The sequence below is a fragment of the Nematostella vectensis genome, chromosome 10 (genome assembly GCF_932526225.1).
Source record: "Nematostella vectensis chromosome 10, jaNemVect1.1, whole genome shotgun sequence".
Classification (NCBI taxonomy): Eukaryota; Metazoa; Cnidaria; class Anthozoa; order Actiniaria; family Edwardsiidae; genus Nematostella; species Nematostella vectensis.
In genome coordinates, this window is record NC_064043.1 from 13137725 (window position 1) to 13158363 (window position 20639).

The 20639-nt window shown below is 43.2% G+C and overlaps 1 protein-coding gene and 2 pseudogenes across 1 annotated transcript; all 3 read left to right on the plus strand.

The window, feature by feature from the left end:
• Positions 1–362: 362 nt before the first annotated feature.
• LOC116618388 lies at positions 363–5599 on the plus strand (annotated as a pseudogene).
• Positions 5600–6905: 1306 nt separating this feature from the next.
• Positions 6906–9329, plus strand: LOC116618365 (uncharacterized protein K02A2.6-like). Its single transcript, XM_032381927.1, has one exon. It carries the CDS (start codon positions 6906–6908, stop codon positions 9327–9329), a length of 2424 nt encoding a protein of 807 aa, XP_032237818.1.
• An 8908-nt stretch (positions 9330–18237) lies between these two features.
• Positions 18238–19507, plus strand: LOC116618364 (annotated as a pseudogene).
• The last annotated feature ends 1132 nt before the right edge of the window (positions 19508–20639 follow it).

Here is a 20639-nt window from a genome sequence, read left to right on the forward strand (position 1 = left end):
CTCTTGTCTTTTAACGGTTGAGGTTTCCGTCGGCTCTCCGGAAGTAAACTGGTGACAATGCGGCTTAAAACCTTAAAGATGAATGAGCACGCGCAGGGGGGGGGGGGGGGCTGCATTGACTTCAATTTTATTTCCATTTTATTGCATGCTTGCAGATAACCTTCAAAAACAACCTCGCCCCATCAAGATCAACAGTCCTCAAATTTGAGATGACAAAGTTTGATTTTTGTGAGGCAAGTTTGGTGTCAGGGCTAGAGGGAAAGCCAACAGAGCTTTCGTATCTAAGGTTAACGGACACCTTAAGACCCTTCAAGAAAAAGACTGTAATACTTCGCCCCGTCTTATCCCCATATCCACCACCGATGAAGTGGCTAAAGCTTCAGCCAGAGGCAAGAAAAGAGAGAACGTTCTGCCTGATGTCCCCGATTTACCGGGCCCAGCCCCAAAAGTCACGAAAACACACGACGAAGAAATTTACAGCCACGTTCTTGGTAAGAACTGTCTTGGTTAGTTTACATCGGCCAAATTAAATAGTAGCATACTGTGGTTCCTCTTTTGATGCCTAAACCAACTGGTAGCCATGCACTAGACATTCACGTAACTGTTTTCTATTTTTCAACACAGGTCGGTTTTGCTTCCGTGTGAATGACCTACAAGACGCGCCACCAAAGTGGATTGATAGAGCCCTAGACATGTCGACCGTTGATGCCATGGCGACTGCTCTTGCTGACGATCCCGTCTGCATGTCTACAGACCAGCCATGGATCGGCATTGCAGACATAGCAAAACGGGACTTTTAACACAAGGACGACATAAAAGGCGTTAGTGACGATCATAGGTGGGAGACACAGAAGGGCGGCTTACATCAAGGTAAATGAAAGTATAGTGAAAAATAAAACGCTGTGTCTACTTGCACGGCTTCCGGTAAAGGAGGAACTAGCCACACGGCTGTCTCCAGTTTTCTCGATTTTTAGCCTAAATAACAAGTTTCTGGCTTTAAAACACTTCCACGATTATTTAGAACAGCCAAGCGACGATTTTTAACCTTAAAAAGCTATGCAACAAGCGGCCCGCAAATGCTCGGCATGCATCGTTCATTATGTGCCGAGCACTCGCATGTCGCCTTTTGCGAATTTTTTCAAGCTCGAAGCCATCGTTTGACGGTTCTAAACAACGGTGGTAGGTTTTTAAAGTCAGAGCTTTTCATTTTGGCTTAATGGCAAAAAGAAAAAAGGGAGATACATCAGCAAGTGTTGCTAATATCTATTATAACCCCGACGTCTACCCCTACGATGGACAATACAGGCACCGGCTACGACGACATATTCTCACAATCACAGAACTATCCCGTGAATGCGAGTTCTTCTAATTTATATTTTTCACAATTTTGATAAAACGACATTCATCTTGCAGGCATCACAAATCAACAACAAGTGCTCTCATTTCTTAAGAAAGGCCGATGTTATCGTCTACGATAATACATTAGAGGATGACCAAGTTCGCCGGCTTGCTCACACACACAACACAAACAACGTAGGCAGCAGGCAGACAACGTGGTTCGAGCGTGTGAAGACATGCAGAAGCATGCTGTACGAGCTCGCCGGAGCAGACAGCAAGGACCCGACGCCCCAAAGCACGAAAGAGTGGAAAATCAGGTGCAAAGACGTGTATATAGGTGCAGTCGAGGTAAGTACCGCTGACATACTTTTTTTCTACACGCATCCCATAAACACATAAACTATCGCGCGCTAAGGTCGCTAGGAGGGTGAAATTGAAAATGTTAGCTTCAAAACCCTACAGGCTTCGTTACTATTAGTGTACTTTTGTAAGATGGAAATACATTTTCCAGAAAAGGGTTGAGTAACAAATTTCGCGAACTTGAATCAAGCTTTTCCGCCCTTAGTCTCTAAACCAATCAGAACGAAGAGAGATTACGCGCAAGGCTGTAGAAAGAAAATTGGGAAATTGCAATATCAGTTCGTTGTTGTTATTGTACATGTAACTCTTCTCATTAGTCGCTGCGTAATACTTTAGTGCTACATTGTTGCGCGGCCATGTTGCACTTAAATAGGAGAAAAAAGGAAATTTTTACTTAGTGTTTCTTAAAAAAAGGAGAATTGTCTTATGTTATCTACCTCAATTTTGTTTCCTCTTTTTTTATTTACCTTAGTTTTTTTATATTCTCTTCCATTCTAGGATTCCAGAAGGAATACCCTGGAGCCAACTCTTCAGGCGGCCAGCCTTTCTACCGAAGTGTTTAAAAAATTATCACAGGTGGTGCAGCAATACGACAACGGCAAGCTGAAAGGCCAAAATAATAAAGGAAAGTAAGAGAAACCAACCTCTCAAAATCAGGTGATTTCCTAAACCATAAAGCACCTTAAAGCACCAATATATAAAACATACGACGGAAGGGGGAGAGGGTGACACGTCGCTTTTAAATTAGAAACTAAATCTATATCGATTTTCTTACAGATTGGAATGCCACTCCAAGGCGTAAAGAGCGACCAGACAAGGCTAGAGTTATTGGACCGAGTGCTTTCAAACCAACTGAGCTTAAGCGAGTTTGCGGAAACGGTGGCCGAAATAAAAAGAAGAGGAGCGTACAGGAGGCGTTTGTAAAGTTTATAGGCGCAGAGAGTTGGGAGGAAGTTGCCCTACGGTTCCCCCACCACGCGACAGAGGGGAAAGTCGCCGTTCTCAGCTCTCTGGAATGGAAAAGGGGAAAAAGGACCCCCGAGGTATTTGCGTGTTCCGTCCTTTTCCTGGCTGTGTTATTGTACTAGTTATAAGAAAAATGATGCAACCCAACAGCCATATAACTCGCTTTCCTTTTCCCAACAGGAAGCCGCAATTTTTTTCCGCAAAGCGGTTGCTTGGGAAAAGAGCAAAAAAAATAAGCCCCTTGAAGCAGAGGAGGGTTTGTTTGTCAAATCAGAAGGAGGTGTTACCGCTGTGGCGAAAAGGACAGAGCTGTTGGCTATCACTGAGGATTTACTACAGGTGATACCAACATTTGAAGGGATCAATCTGGCTATTCTTAGTCAAACCGAGGTACGTTAACTTCCTTGATGGCAAAATTAAAGCATCTCTCAATCACAAGGATTCTAAGCTTGCCACACCGAAGTTATTTAGAATGTAACATACAGTGCCCGCACTTAACGCGTGCAGAGTCTTGGGACTAATAGTAACTAATTGTTTTTATTTGACAGTAGATTAAATAGCAAAAACTACTCATCCGCGACTTCTTGTGTTTTGGAGGTGTTAATTTTAGTGGGGGGCGTGTCGTTTTGAATGCTGGGGCGGTCACAAACAGAGATAGAAATCTCTTGAATTATCCATTATAATGTGAAACTCGTAATTATTTTCGTAGATTTGGGAGCGCTTTTAATAAATAAAAACATGGCAAATAAAGAATAACTCGAGTGAAAGAGTGAGTTATTTCCTTGTTTGGTTTAGATATGTTGCACGGTTTTAGTGTTTGCACTCTAAGAGATTTAAGGAACCTAGTGCCCTACCGCTTCAAATTCTTGACATCAATAGCGTGACAGCTTGGCACGTTTGCGTGAGGGTAATTAAATTACGGCGATTGGTAGATTGATTTATTCGGCTTTTACATGACAAAAGTTTGTGCTAAGTCTGGAATTCTCCTCATTTTCCTTAGAACCTCAATGACGATGAGATCAGGCGCTTCCTTGTAAGAGTTATGGCTATAAATGCAGACCATCTACAAGCCTTCAATATCATCGCAGTGTGCTCCGATGTTATTGAGTCGGCGAGAATTATAGAATATATTTGGTCAAAAGCTAACGGCGGTACAAGAGGCCTGGCACATAGACACATCATTTAAAAGAATCGATGGTACGTCTTTATTGGTGGGAGCCATTTCTCAGGGTATTAACAAATTTAATAGTGACAGGGATCAGCTTTATTTTTGGGATCAGGGTTCAAAATTATCTTGGTAGGATCGGGATCGTTTTCAAAATGTTGGGATCAAGACAATTCTCGGAATCAGGAATCTTTGCCCACAAATGTACGGAATCACAAGATTTTTTGGGATCAGGTTTATAACATCAAAAATTGAACCAGAAAGCATTTTTAGCCCTAGCATCGGGATCATTTGGAAAAAATTATACCTCCTTCCTACCTTATTTTTTAGAGTAAATCCTCCAGGGGGGAATAGTTGTGCTAATCTAAGGGTACTCGACAGAAACAAATGTTTGCTCCGGCCCATTTTCTTTCTCATTTCCGGATTGGTAATACACGTGCCCCCTGATTAGGTAATTGAGACACTGCCAACTCAATCTGGGTCATGAAAGTGTAAAATGGGGTGCTGGATTTCACTTTTGGCCTGGCAAGCAGGGAATGGGTTTAGTGTAACAGAATTTTAGCTAACAGGAACGGGAATCGGTATGATAACGGTACAAACCCTACCCACAGCCCTTCAGGACCAGTCCCAGCCTAATAGCATGTACTTTTTTTTATCAATACACAGGTGTAAGACTACAGAACGCTATCGAGCCAGTAGTTGTAGGACACTGGAATATCAGCAACATCATCACAGGGGAGAACATCAATTACGGGATGACTGAAGATGCATCCAATGTATTTGTCTTTCCCAAAGATGGAACTAGCCGGGCCCCCAGGCAGTTGATAGGATTTCTTGTAGAGCATTTCACTACATCAGGGGACACTGTCCTTGATAATGGAGCAGGAATGGGTAAATACTCACCACTGTTCTACGCTGTTGCATATGTTTCCCCTAGATACAGCGACACAGTGAGCTAGCCTCACAAATTAAGTTTATATGGTTTCTGGGAATAATTATTATACATATTTTAGCTGTTTTATTTAAATTCAGTTAAAATGTCTTTCATGTGACGGAATATGCGCATACACGGCCGCAACCACAGAAACGCATTCAATTTTATTTAGACCGTAGGGGTGAACATGTCATTCTGTACGTGGCTGACTGTATGCGTGCAAGTGGTTTGGTTTGTCTAACGCAGTAGCAGGCCTGCATAACCAGTGGGGGGGGGGGGGATCCGAGGTTTATGAAAAATACCACCTGGGTAGTGGTCTTCGTAAGGATGCCTGTAGAGGTTAAGATTCTATTTCTCTCTCCAGAATATACCATCGTGGAATGTCTAAGAACAAAACGAAACGCATTTGTGCTTGCCATGGATCCTGACAATGTGGTCAGAAAAGTCAATGCTCTCACCAAAGAGCCAGACCTGATGGAGTGCTGTGTCGATTGTGATGACGACGACGACAGATGCTTAGCAGATATGTGAATGTATAAGGCCTGGACAATGACTACCCTTGTGGGGAGAACTGAGGTGCCGAATGCGAGCCATGTTTTTCTCTTGCCGCCTTAGCATAGTCTAGCACCGTGCCGCCTCCTGGGCCACGCGCATGCGTGCTACTGCCTCCATTCTTAGCGCCATTTCTACGCGTTGGTAGTGCGTTGGGTACCGTTCGCGCGTTACAGGTTAGATGACGCAACGTAGCTAGATATAAAAGGCTTAAATTTTATTATTTATAAAAAGGGAAATATCGCTGTAGATTACAAGTGCCAATAAAGAATTTTCTAACAGTGCATGATTTGCCTTTCTCATTTACACCAGTCGCACACACAGCTTTTCCAAGAATGGCATTCCGGTTTGGCAGTTCCCGTTTTCTTTTTTACCAACGTCAATGGCAGGATTATACCTTCCTTTTGGAACTCAGGGACGGGATTAATCTATACCTTGTTTTTTTTAAACTCTGGGTCTGTATAAATGTATACATTCCTTTTTGAACTCCGGGACTGTATAAATTTATACATTCCTTTTTGAACTCCGGGACTGTATAAATTTATACATTCCTTTTTGAACTCGGGGACTGTATAAATTTATAAATTCCTATTTGAACTCGGGGACTGTATAAATTTATACATTCCTTTTTGAACTCGGGGACTGTATAAATTTATACATTCCTATTTGAACTCGGGGACTGTATAAATTTATACATTCCTTTTTGAACTCCGGGACTGTATAAATTTATACATTCCTTTTTGAACTCGGGGACTGTATAAATATATATGTTACGATATGATCGGTCTCCCTGTGGTAGCGCCCGCTAGGAGTCAGCGGACTTGTACAGAGCGAACACTCGACTTGCAATGGCCGAATAAAGACATGTTCCAAACCCAGCTAGTACAGTAAATATGTCCCGAAACATGGTGTCAGAAGTGGCTGCTTTCAGTTAAAGCCGTGGGGATTTCCGCTGAGAAATTCTGCTGCAACACGAACGCTGAAAGTACAGATATTTCGAAGTTTAGTTGTCCCGTGAGTCCGCCATCTTGGATTTTAGAAATCGCCGAAAACACTGGGGATCGATCACAACATGGCAACGTATCAGATACCTGCTCCCGAAGGAATGAATTGCAATGGAGACGTCTCTAGTAATTGGAAAATATTCAGAGAAGCATACGAGGACTATCTTATAGCGACAGGTCTTGACGAAAAAGCAAAGCGATTGCAAGTAGCAACCCTGAAGAGCTGGATGGGGACGGAATGTAAAAAGATCTTGAAGCGACTCCAGCTGTCGGTGGCGGAGATGGAGGACCCAGGAGTCATTCTCAGAAAATTGGAAGAACACTTTGTCCCTGTCAGGAATATCTTATACGAAAGAAACATATTTCACAACACCGAGCAATTGCCCATGAGAGTATTGACCAATTCCTGATTAAGCTAAGACAGCTAGCAGAACCGTGCCTTTTTGGCACGCTAGAAGATGAAATGGTTAGAGACAGGTTAGTCCCGGGGCGAGGAGATGACCTATGTAGGGGACCTCTGGCAGTCTGAGTTTCAGCTTCTTTGGGTTAAGCTTCAGGTTTACTTGTCTTGCCCTGAAAACCAGCCATGCAGCCAACAAGTACCAAGCTTAAACTGTATGATGACAGTATTGTGCCAACACTTGGAGAATGCGACTTGGTATGCTGTTACAATGGAGAGGAACACAAGCTGAATTTCAAGATTGTAAGGGGAACGCAGAATCCTCTACTGTCTGGAGGGACATGCACCAACATGCAGCTGATCACAGTCCATGTAGTGAATAACATCTGCACACCTCAGAAAACGGCGCCACAAGACATATTCACTGAATATCAAGATGTTTTCCAAGGCCTTGGATGTCTGCCAGGCGAATACCATCTCGAGGTTGATAAAGATGTCCAGCCTGTAAAGCATACGCCACGACGAGTCGCAATACCCTTGAAAGCAGAGCTGAAAGCACACATTGCAGATCTCGAGAAGATGGAAGTCACAGAACCAACGGATTGGATAAGCAGTCAAGTTGTCGTACGGAAGGGTTCAAAGCTTCCACTTTGTATTGATCCCAAGGACTTAAACAAAGCTTTGAAGCGCTCACACTACCCGATGCCGACCATTGAAGATATCTTACCTGAATTAGCGAAGGCAAAAGTTTTCAGTGTTGCAGATGCTAAGAATGGTTTTTGGCAAGTAAAGCTGGACGAAGACAGCAGCTTCTTGACGACCTTCTGGACACCGTTCGGGAGATACAGATGGTTGAGAATGCCATTTGGAATCGCCACAGCACCGGAAGAATACCAGAGGCGCCAACCCGAAGTACTTGAAGGTCTCCAGGGCATCTATGTTGTCGCAGATGACATCCTCATCACAGGACAAGGAGAGACAGAAGAAGAAGCACTTCGAGATCACGACAGTAATCTAGTTGCATTACTGGAGAGGGCAAGACAAGTAAACCTGAAGCTTAACCCAAAGAAGCTGAAACTCAGACTGCCAGAGGTCCCCTACACAGGTCATCTCCTCACCCCGGGAGGCGTAAAACGAGATCCCGAAAAGGTCCGTGCAGTACAGGAAATGCCGCGTCCAGATGGGAAAAGCAAAGCTGAGAAAATAAAGGCTGTCCAACGGTTCCTCGGGTTTGTAAACTACTTAGCAAAGTTTGTACCGCATCTCGCAGATGAGAGTGAGCAACTAAGACGTCTCACAGACAAAGAAGCAGAGTGGGCGTGGGAACAACACCACCAAGACGCATTTGACAGGATCAAGAATCTAGTAGCAAATCATCCGGTCCTACGATATTACGACGTCAGCAAGCCAGTCACTATTCAGTGTGACAGCAGCGAAACTGGTCTTGGAGCCGCCTTACTGCAGGATGATCAGCAGGTGGCATTCGCATCAAGAACACTGACCCCAACAGAGCGCGGCTATGCTCAGATAGAAAAAGAGTGCTTGGCGATAGTTTTCGCGTGTGAAAGGTTTAACCAGTACATCTATGGAAGAGAATCGGTGCATGTACAGAGTGACCACAAGCCTCTGGAAGCAATCTTCCCCAAGCCGTTAACTTCAGCTCCAAAGCGTTTACAGGGCATGCTGCTGCGTCTGCAGAAGTTCAACTTAGATGTACGTTATAAGAAAGGTGTAGAGATGTACCTAGCAGACACACAATCTAGAGCACCATTGCCGGAGGTCGGTCCAGCCAAGAACAGTCTAAGACCAGAACACGAAGACGTCTGCCGGCTAGACATAGAGCAAGTTAATCCAACCGAATTTCTCAGAGTATCAGACGACGGTCTCAAGAGGATTCAGAAGGAGACCGAGTGTGATGAGAAGTTGCAACGTCTAAAAGAAACAGTGCTACAAGGCTGGCCTGAGACAAAACAAGAAGCAGATCCGAGAGTTGCTAAATATTGGACATACCGTGATGAAATAAGCGTCTATAATGGAGTGCTGTACAAGGGAGAGAGAGTTATTGTCCCGTCTTCCCTACGGAAAACACTCATGTCTCGCGTCCATGCAAGTCATCAAGGGGAGCAAGCATGTCTCCGAAGAGCGAGGGATGCTTTGTTTTTGCCTGAGATGAGCCAACAGATCAGAGATCTCGTAAGCAGCTGTAGCCTCTGCGCAGATCACGCGCCAGCTCAAGCCAAGGAACCATTGATGACACCAGAGCTTCCCAAACGCCCCTGGAGTATCGTTGCGCAAGACCTCTACACTCTCAACGGGAAAGATTTCCTAATAACAGTGGATGCTTACAGTGGATTCTGGGAAGTTGATGAACTAACCCAAGCTACAGCTGCCAACGTCATAAACAAGACTAAACAGCACTTCGCGCATTACGGAATACCAGACAGGGTCTACAGCGATAATGGTCCACAGTTTGCTAATGCAGAGTACACCACGTTTGCCTCCAGTTGGAAGTTCGAACACCAGACATCGTCACCGTACCACAGCCAGTCCAACGGGCTGATAGAAGCAGCTGTGAAATCCGCAAAAAAATCTGCAGAAGAAGGCGAATAAATCGGGGCGAGACGTATGGATGAGTTTTCTGGACCATAGGAATACGCAAACCGAAGGTATGGACAGCAGCCCAGTCCAAAGATTGATGTCAAAGAGAACGAAAACAACTCTACCGCTAGCACAACATCTACTCGAACCGGAGCTTCAACAAGATGTAACAGAAAAGCTAACGCTGGAACGCAAAAAGGCGAAGAAACATTTTGACAGGGGCTCAAAGGAACTACCGGAGCTAAACACCGGAGAACCTGTCAGAATGACCAGCCTCCCAAAAGAAACCAAGAAATGGAAGAAAGGGGTTTGCATTGGCAAAGTGGCCCCCAGATCATACCTAGTCGACATTGATGGCTCTATATATCGTAGGAACAGGAAGTTTATACGCAATACTAAGGATCATGCAGAGGAGTTAGTAAGGGAGAGCCTGCCGATGCAGCACCCACAACCAGTGTCTGTGGAACTAGATACTGGAAGCACGGATGAAAATCATCTGCCAATACCACCAGAAGTCAACCCTGAAGTGGCGCAGCCTCCGTTGAGAACGACAAGGAGCGGAAGGATCATTAAGCCTCCAGTCAGGCTAGACTTGTAGAATATGGACGCTGTCCAGGACGTTAAATACTTATTTAAAAAAAAAAAAAAACAGTTTAGCCAAAGAGACTCCAGGCAATGTTATAATTTGGAACTTTACACTTGTCATCGTTAGCTACATTTATAATCATGTTTTGTTATTTTTTTGTAAGAAAGGGGAGATGTTACGATATGATCGGTCTCCCTGTGGTAGCGCCCGCTAGGAGTCAGCGGACTTGTACAGAGCGAACACTCGACTTGCAATGGCCGAATAAAGACAAGTTCCAAACCCTGCTAGTACAGTAAATATGTACCGAAACACTTTTTGAACTCGGGGACTGTATAAATTTATACATTCCTTTTTGAACTCGGGGACTGTATAAATTTATACATTCCTTTTTGAACTCCGGGACTGTATAAATTTATACATTCCTTTTTGAACTCCGGGACTGTATAAATTTATACATTCCTTTTTGAACTCCGGGACTGTATAAATTTATACATTCCTTTTTAAACTCGGGGACTGTATAAATTTATACATTCCTTTTTGAACTCCGGGACTGTATAAATTTATACATTCTTTTTTGAACTCGGGGACTGTATAAATTTATACATTCCTTTTTTAACTCCGGGGACTGTATAAATTTATACATACCTTTTTGAACTTCGGGACTGTATAAATTTATACATACCTTTTTGAACTTCGGGGACTGTATAAATTTATACATTCCTTTTTGAACTCCGGGACTGTATAAATTTATACATTCTTATTTGAACTCCGGGACTGTATAATTTTATACATTCCTTTTTGAACTCGGGGACTGTATAAATTTATACATTCCTTTTTAAGCTCCGGGACTGTATAAATTTATACATTCCTTTTTGAACTCCGGGACGGTATAAATTTATACATTCCTTTTTGAACTCCGGGACTGTATAAATTTATACATTCCTTTTTAAGTTCCGGGACTGTATAAATTTATACATTCCTTTTTGAACTCCGGGACGGTATAAATTTGTACATTCAACAATTGTTGTTTCGCTCCTTTTTAAATGTAACAGATACTGACAGATAAATGATTTTGACATATCTTACGGTTAACATGGACATTTTTATCGGTTATAGCTAAAACACTAATTGCTTTCTTTTATGAAACACGTCATTCGAGGTAATTTCTATTTCGCTTCTTTATAAATACAATAAATGACAAGAAATGGATGTTTTAGACATTCCATCATTTGTGCCACGAATCGTAAAATTATCGATTGACTTCTTAACGTAAAAGGACGGGAGATTCATATTTAGTGAAATGAGCAATTTTTAAGGAGAGTCTTGAGAAAATCGTATATTCTCGCCATTTCTTGCTAAACGGCAAAACGGCATTTTCTCCTGACGTGCTGTTTGATGATGTGGGGGATATTCCTTGTATTGTATAATTACTTAGTACTAGTAAACCAAACCTCGGGGAGAGTTAGTTTCTCTTAACGAACGTATTCATCCGGTATTATAATTACTAGAAAACCAAATGTCGGTCCGGAGTTACCGTTTTTGCTTCTTACCCCGTAATTTCATTTCAACTTGGTTTAATGTGGTCCCACTTTTCTCCCACGGACTCGTATTCGTAACGTCCCCTCATGTGAAGGCTCAGTTGCTTGTTATGAGCGTCCGTATAGGTCATGTGAACTTTTGTTTCCCACCCTCCCCTCCTATAAAAAGATAAAATGATCAGTTTGTTCCCCCTTGTCTCCCACGGACTCGTATTCGCAACGTCCCCATATGTCAGACGCTCAGGTGCTTGTTATTTGTTTTACGAAAAAAAAACCTGTAAATGAACGCCTTTTTGACACAGCATTTGGACAAAGCTTTTGAGAGAAAAAATATTAGCCATCTCCAAATATAAGCCCCCCCTCTAAAGGCAAGTTCACACTAGCAATTTTTGTGGTGCGACACGAGCTCCGATTTTAGAGGGCGATTTTTATAGCACCCTAGGCTGCGACACGACAAATGTTTTAAAATAGCAGCAAATCGCTAAACAACGTAATAACCTTCACTTATTTTCGTGAAAAGGAACGATCGGCTGTGTATACGAATAACTTCTCACCGTAAGAGCCCTTGGCAGCCTTTTGTTCCTGCATCTCGATCTGACCTCTGCGTTTTCCCGCTCTTTTTCTCTGATTGTTTGCATAAGCTGGTTTTGGATTTCGGCCTGCTGGGCATAAAAGTGCGCAATTCTTCAGCCAATCCGTTATCTAAACCTTGAGCTAGTAGCACGACGGGTTCTGCTGGAACATTATCTAGATTTGGAGATAAATTAAGGCGAAGGGGAGCAAGCACATTGGATCTCCTTTGGTTTTGCTGGACAAGATTGGACGTATCAAACAGTCGCTGATTTGACTCCTGATCACTGTGATCAGACGCGACCGGCGTCGTATTTTCGTCCAGACTACTGCGGGACGAGGAGCAAGGCGGAGATACACTCGGACGTTCTCTTACAATTGGAGTAGACTGCAATCTCGGTGGCTGAAGTTCGTCGATAGAAGGGGAACGATTCAACGGCGACTCGAGTTGTCGCGGCGCCCCGCTTGGCGTTGTTTCATCTCTGTCTATGATTTCTCTGTCTTCGCCCATTCGAACTCTTTTTAGACCGATGATTCATGCTAAAGCTTTGAAAAACAAGTAAGCAAAAAGTACGGGTAAGATCAGAAAAACGAAGCACATGGATATGAACGGACGAAGATACTGTAGATTGCAGCTACCCTATCGCACACGTGGCAGACGTTTACATTTCTGTCGGCCTATCAAACTTCAACATTTTGACAGTAAAACATCTTTACCGCCCACTTGTCAAAAGTTCCTTTACCACTGACGCGTGACTCACTTGGACTTTTTAGTTTTTGAGATGTTGAACTGCCTTGAAAGTTCAAAGCAGTACAAAGCGCTGAACGTTTTAGACAAGAAGCCGTGAAGGGAAGCAATTTCCCACGGACGTAGATTGTGGTCGAGTCCGCGGACTCCCAGCGGTCATACCCAACCTCACAGTCGGAATTTTCCGACCACCATCTCCGGTATGTGCGAGATTGTCGGAGAAATCCAAGATGGCGATCCGACTTTTGTGTGTGGTGACAGACCATATAAATATCTAGTCTAAGTCTACTCAATTTAGTTAGTGTTAATTAATTTATATGTAGTCAGGCAGATTAAAAAATTAAATGAGCAAGAACGGACGAGTGAGTCAGCCAATTAGTTTCCTAATCTCGACTTAGGAACACGCGCGGGATCGTTGTTTTGCGTTTTATCTCTGGTAATCATAACAAGAACGTAAACGTTTAGCAGGCGCGTACACAGGATTAGCTGAGGGGGGAGTGGAGGGGTTGCGCAGCCATATGTATCATACAATACCTATCTGAAAAAAAAAGCCAATTCATGATGTAATTTCTGTAGACTCTTCTGTGAGTTTTAATTGAAAATTTTAAAAGTACTTATAATAAGTTACTTATGATGACGAGTATATATCCATGTATATCCATATAAACCCTCAAAATTAATTGATATAGAAAAGCAGGTATCAAAGACATGTTGCATAGTGAATATAACTTCATATGATAAGAGGTACCCATTAAAGTAAGTAAAAAAAAGTACTCAACCTTACGCTAATAACTTTAGTAAAAAAGAACAAAGAAAAAAAAGTAAAAGCACCCGCCACCTGTCATGGTTCAAAGTTATATATTAGATACATTATCAGAAAATTTAAATGAAAATGGTTGGAAAATTTCATTCAGCATACAACAAAGGCAGGAATTGTCTGTCTTACTCGTATGGATACATAAGAGAGAGACGTAACTTTTTTTATGGCCGCCATTTTCTTTTATGATGCTCGATTCCGAAGATAATGCGGCCTAGATTCGCCGGACTCGCCGCAAGTTTCTGAACCTGAACCCGAGCCTAATGACGATTCGAATTATGATATCAATGGTAAGTAACAAATACCAGTAGCTAAGGATTCTGTTATAGCATTTGCAGTATGCCCCGAGTGAGTCCATATTACAGTAAAACATCCAGAGCACCACAACTTAACTGATTGATTGAATTGATTTGTGTATTGTGTCGGCAGCTGAAAAGGAAGTCGGAACTTGACGGCCACTTAAAATGTCAGTAGACATTGTTTATGATCTTTCACGTTGTCTTTTTTGCCGACATGCTTTAATATAACGGAAAAACAGTTAATATGGAGCTTTAGAAAACAATGTAAAATAATACATTAGAACCTCGCTTATTCAAACTCCGAAGAGTAACTAAAATCATTTCGTTAGCGCGAGCTCGAGTTCGTTAGAGAGGTCAAAGATACAGATTTTTAAGTCAAGTAAGCAGGGAATTCGAGTTACCCGAGACCGGGTTTGAATCAGTGCGAAAAAAAATCTGTGTTTTTAAAGGGGAACTTGCACGTGTGTACTGATAAAATATGAGCTAGTGTGTAATAAAACAGCATAGAACCTTCCTGTTTATTTCATCCAAGTGTGATAAATAGAAAGGAACCAGTTTTTCATGAAATGGATTCTATACAGACATGGGCGGATCAAGCTTTTCGCTAAAGGGGGGGGGGGTTGGCTCAGTGAAAAAGGGGGGAGGGGGTACTTTGTTTTGTTATACATGGCTTTCTGGCAGCCCAAAGGAAGGGGGGGGGGGGGGTGGTAAGCCCCCTAAACACTCCCCCTAGATCCGCTACTGACAGAGGATCCAATTGGGTTACTGTATTTTGGTAGCACCTCTCTTTTTTCATATATTTACTCCTTTGATGAATGCTTCACCTATTGGAATGGAAAACTAGTAATAAAGGGTTGTCCATATGTTGCATTTCCCCATCACCGACAAGCCTTTCGAAGTGTAGCTTGTAATGAACCACTGTTCAAAGAAGTCACCTTAAAAATGGGCGCACAAGGCTGTACCCATTCAAGGTGTTTTGTCACAAAAGTGTAATACAGACCCTAAAAGATTCCCTGAAACGCCCTGGTTTTGCTGCCTAGTGTGAGATGTGGAGACAAAGGCAAACACCAACTGGTTTTCTTGCGGATATCTTTGATGGACGTATATGGCATGAATGGCAGTATGTGGACACTAGACCATTTTTAGCACCTGGCACAAGCAATATAACCACATAACCACAGTTCATGGTGCCCTTCTTTGTGTTGCTTGTGATGTCCCAGCTACAAGAAAAGTGTGTGGTTTCACAGCTGCTACATCTTGAAATGGATGCTCTAAATGCACAAAGGTCTTTACAGGCAATATAACTGAAGGGATGAATTTCTCTCTATTTGAGACCCATCCCCCATGAGACAATTCAACTCACCGTAGACAAGTACAGGACATTTTGAATCAGAAATCTGCTACGGATCAGGCAGACGAAGAAAAGCAATATGGGGTAAGATTCAATGAGCTGCTTCTGCTTCCATACTTCAGTTGCGTGAAATTTCATGTCATAGATCCTATGCACTGCTTATTTCAAGGCGTGTCCAAATATGTAATGCAGAACATTTGGCTTGATGTGGACAGACCATTAGTGACTAAGAGGAATTTGACACACATCCAGTCTAGACTTGATGATGTCAAAGTCCCATCTAGCATTGGGAGAATGCCAAGGAAGATTGAGAACTGTTATGGTGGTTTCACTGCGGACCATTGGAGAACTTGGAAAACAGTATTTTCTATGTTTTGCCTATGGGATATTTTGCCTCCCGATGATCTCGAATTGTGGCAGGCTTTATTTTGCACTCTTATTACACAAACAAGAGCTGAGCTTGCTCATACTTATATCATTAATTTTGGCAAGAAAGTGGAAAGCTTTAATGTAAAAGACAGAGTTACACCAAATATGCACTTGGCAACACACATCATGGAGTGCATTTTAGACTATGGACCAGTCTACTCCTTCTGGTATCATGGGAGAGTTCAAGACAAATCAAAGATCTGTAGAGGCACAGCTAATGAGGAAGTTTTCGTCTGATCTATACATACGGACTTGTGATGACTGAGCGCCGACCAGGCAGCACGCCAGAAATCTTGCTCCGTACTAACTTCGAAGTTTTTCAACTATTCTCATCAGGAGGCCTTTCGTTTCCACGCCACATTCCTCTGATATGGCAGTTGCTTATACGAGGTCTTTCCTGAGGTCTATGTCATACTCATTTCAATCTAAAAACCATTTCGCTTCGGACTTATAGCAACGCTTGACTTCGTTTGGTCTATCTAGAGTCAAGCCAACACGTCGAGGTCTCCGTGGCGGCTAGCCTTTCAGCGACCAGCACCGGCTCCGAATCCAGGTGTCCAAGACCAGCAAATCTACTACGACTGCATTTGAGCCGATTCCTGCAAAGTCGTGCAAGGAAACCTTCAAGACGAGAGTAATTTACATAACTCTCTTCCTTCTACATTAAATATTCAGATTGACACCTTGCAGCCGGCTGGTGAAAACAACGGTTCCATTCCAGTGATCACGTCGCGAAACAACCCGCGCACACGCTCATCTGGTGTGCGCCGGCAGAACCTGTCGAGTTTAGCTAATCCACCTCATAAAAAGGCAGTGCGGGCAGCACCTGGTGTAAGTGTTCTTCTAGCTAACACCATGTCCATTGCTCCGAAAATTGACGAAGTACGGCTGGTCATGTCTGACAAAAACCCTGATTTGTTTTTTTTTACCGAAACTTGGCTGAGGGATACTATTAGTCGCAACCTCTTGGACATCCCAGGATACAATTTTACTGCGAGAAAACGTACTACAGGCATCCATGGCGGCATTGGTCTCAACGTTAAATCGACCATCAAGTTCAAAACTCTGTTTCATCTACACGATCCAGATAGAAACCCTATGGAAGTCTAGCTGGCACCATCTAGCATCCGGGGCAAACGGTTAAGGACCAAGGAATGATTGACCACCTAGTGACGACCTTGACTGCGGCGGAAGGGCAATATCCTGGCTGTAGGTTTCTCCTTTGCGGTGATTTTAATCGGTTAAACACTAAACGCATCCAAGCCCAGTCCAAGTTAAAGCAACTTGTCAACAAACCAACAAGAGGTGAACGTATACTAGATCTAGTGTTGACCAATATGCCGCAGTTTTACGATTCGAACTAAATTGAAATCCTGCCACCATTCGGCTTGTCGGATCAAAAAGTTGTCGTCCTGCGCCCAAGACTAAGACCTCCTCGCAATTGACCAAGCCGCAAATCCATATCACGCCGCGACACACGCCCAAGCAGGAAACTCGAACTCGGCCGTTATCTCGCTGCCGTTGATTGGTCACCTGTTGAGTCGGCAGTTGGTTGCTCGCAAAAACTCCAGCTACTAACTGACTCCATTATGACCGGTTTCAATATCATCATGCCTATAAAGAAATCCAAGCTCCATGTCAACGATACCCCTTAAGCAACCCCACAGTTCAAGAAACTCGTCCATCTTCGCCAATCAGCGTTCACCAAGGGCGACACTGTGCGCTTCCGACATTACAGAAACGCAGTTAACCGCGAACGGAAAGCGCTTAGAGCCAAGTTCTACGCGTCTAAAGTGAGCCCCTGAAAGATTCCAAACCAAGCCAGTTGTGGAGTAATGTCAAGCGTATCGCAGGTATAAATCCCGCTTCTGGCTCTGGGGACCTCATCTCCACCTTACAAGTTGAAGGCTTTGACCGCCTTTCGGAAAGTGACATTGCTAACAAGATAAACAGTGCCTTCCTGGAACCAATGCTCCCCTTCAAAAGGCTTGAGTCTCTTCCAATCCCAGACAAAGTCACTGTCTCGATGACTGTTTCTGAGCCTGCTGTGCTCACCGCTTTATCCGGGAAGGCACCGGACCTGATGGTGTGCCGAATTGGCTCCTTAAAGACTACGCTGATATACTCGCTAGTCCCGTCACCTCTGTCCTCAACAGCAGTTTCGCCGAGCAAGGTCTTCCCCCAACGTGGAAAATGGCTGACGTAGTTCCCGTCCCCAAGGAGAAACCCGTAACATGCGTCGCTAAACATTTTCGCCCCATCTCTTTGACACCTAGGCTGTCCAAACTTGCTGAAGGTTTCATTGTCAGTCACCACATCGCTCCAGCCGTTTTGGTTAAAATAGACCCCGACCAATATGGTGGTATTCCAAAGTCGTCAACCCTTGACGCTCTCACCTCCATGATCCACCATTGGGCCCAAGCCACTGACGGCACCGGTGCCGCTGTGAGAGTAGTGCTTTACGACTAGCGGACCTTATCGACCACAATCTACTTGTAGGCAAGATCTTTGAGCTGGACACCCCACGGGCTGTTGCACTCTGGGTGGTGGATTTCTTAACAGATAGACAACAACGCGTCAAGATGTCATCAGACTGCCTGATTGAGTGGGGTCCTGTCCCCGCTGGAGTTCAACAAGGGACCAAATTAGGCCCCTGGTTATTTATCCTTATGATAAATGACCTAAGGGTTCCTGGAGCTAAGACCTGGAAGTACGTCGACGATACAACCGTTGCCAACGTCGTGCCGCGAGGCGTGCTGGGTGATGTGCAATCCGCAGTTCGAGTAGTAGCTTGGTCGAACCAACAGAATATGGAACTGAATGCTGACAAGTGTAAGGTCATGACGATTGATTTTAAGAAAACCAAACATGTTTTCGGGCCGGTGACCGAAGGAACTGCCTGTAGTCAAATCTGCTAAAATCTTAGGGATGACTATCTGATGATCTCACTTGGGACAATCACGTAACTGAGTGTATTAAGAAAGCGAAAAGAGATTGTATTTCTTAATCCTTCTTAAAAGGGCTGTTCAAATGTCTACCACAACGCTCTTCCAAAATATATATCTGATGACAATGAGCGTGTCCTTCATTTAATATATATTTATTCATTTTTATCTCTTATTAATTGTAAAATATTATGCAATTCAGCCTTTGGCTGATATTTTTAATATTGCCCAATAAACTATCTATCCTATCTATCCATAAAGGACATCCCCCTTCCCACAGAATTTAAAGATCTGTTCCTACCCCTTCTTGAGAGACTAACAAGCAAACAGTCTGGGACTTTAATGTCACTGCAAGTGGGACCAATAACAAGCAAAGAATTGATAGAAACAAGCATCCTTGCTATCGGACCTGTTCGCTCAAGTGAATTCTGGCTTATTAAGGAGCCTGGTGGCTTGTATGAATGCTTCACTCCACATTCAAAAGGCTGCATTGTAGTAGAGCAGCTAGAACATCTGCAAAATTCTTATTCATGTATTTTTCCAGGGCTGAACCCTGAATCTGTTACCAGATTTTTTGACCGTTATGCCTCAGTAGAGGTGGCTGGCGAACGTTTTGGGTCCTCTGATTCACGTGAAAAACGATGGGCGAGTAGATTGTAGTGGTTCAGATTTGAGACCAGGAGTTGTAGACTTCTTCTTAAGACAGAATATAGAAGTCAATGACTCAGTGATCACATGCGTCGTGGCTTCTGTAAGATGGTTTCAGCATCATCATTTGCGTCACAGGATTGGCTAACCTGCTGAGATTTGGTGTAGAACAGTGTATGAGATGGATGGGGGAGCAAGTTTTATACCCATCCAAAGAGTCCTAGTTGTTTGCCCTCTCCCCCGTAAACTTCACTGCTAATATTAGACATGAAACCTGAATTCTAATGATCTCAATTATAGTTGTGAAAAGTGCTGTTTTTGAGGTTCACAAGAACAAACAGTATCTTAGTGACATTTAAATATATAATAGAGGGTGGTTGTTTAATAGTAATGCAAGCTGTAATCTAACATTGAACCAATCAAAGAGTAAGGTAATGTGATAGACAGTCATGTGAAATCCTCTGTGGAAACCAATATGCCTATTGGTTTATACAGAGGATTTCACATGATGACATCATATCCAAAATGGCAGACTCCAGATGAGGGATTTTTACACCCCCCCCCCCCCCCCCACCACCACCATCCCTATAAACCTTAGCATGCACCTTGTCTAGTTAGCAGGTAAAAGTCCCTTGTCTGCCATTTAAAAAATTAATGTCATCTTACAAGAAGCGTATTAATAAATTAGTTAGATTTGTGCTTGAACTCTACGCAGCCATAAGAGACAGCGACAGGTTGCTAGAGAGAGCAATAGTGTAATAGTGACTCAGATGCGTGGGAAACTTTTAAATCAGTTCGAAATAACGTTTGACGAAACTTTACATCGCATTTGCCCGTCATTATAAATGGGCAGGCATGTTCATGACTCGAGCCTGCGTGTATTTCAAAGTGACAGTTTTGACATGCATTCACAACAGATATTTTTTCCTACCCAAGAACTTGCGTGCTTGCATACTGAAATACCGCAACAATTAATGATATATAAACCATACTTCAACATTTGCAATACGAACCGTCGTAAAGCCACAACTGCCTCAAACCTGACGATTGTGTGTTTTCTTTTTAAATATAACAAGAGCGAGAGAAGGCCTTCGCGGAAAACGGCCGATATTTAGGCTAACCAAGGTTAAAAACTGAAAGTACCTCGGGATCCCGGGCAGGTTTATTGTTATCGGATGAACCCAGCTAGTCACGTGGTTTTACCAATGGCAAGTGACAACGGGTTAAACCACGTGATCTTTTATAAGCTTCCCAAGATGGCGACCACGGCGTCTGTGACAGCAAAATCCCGAGTGGCACTGAATTTGAAATACCCAAAGTCATGCAAGAATTTGTGCAAGGTTACCTTCAACTACAAACGTGTAAAGCCACAGGTTTGAACGGTATAAGTG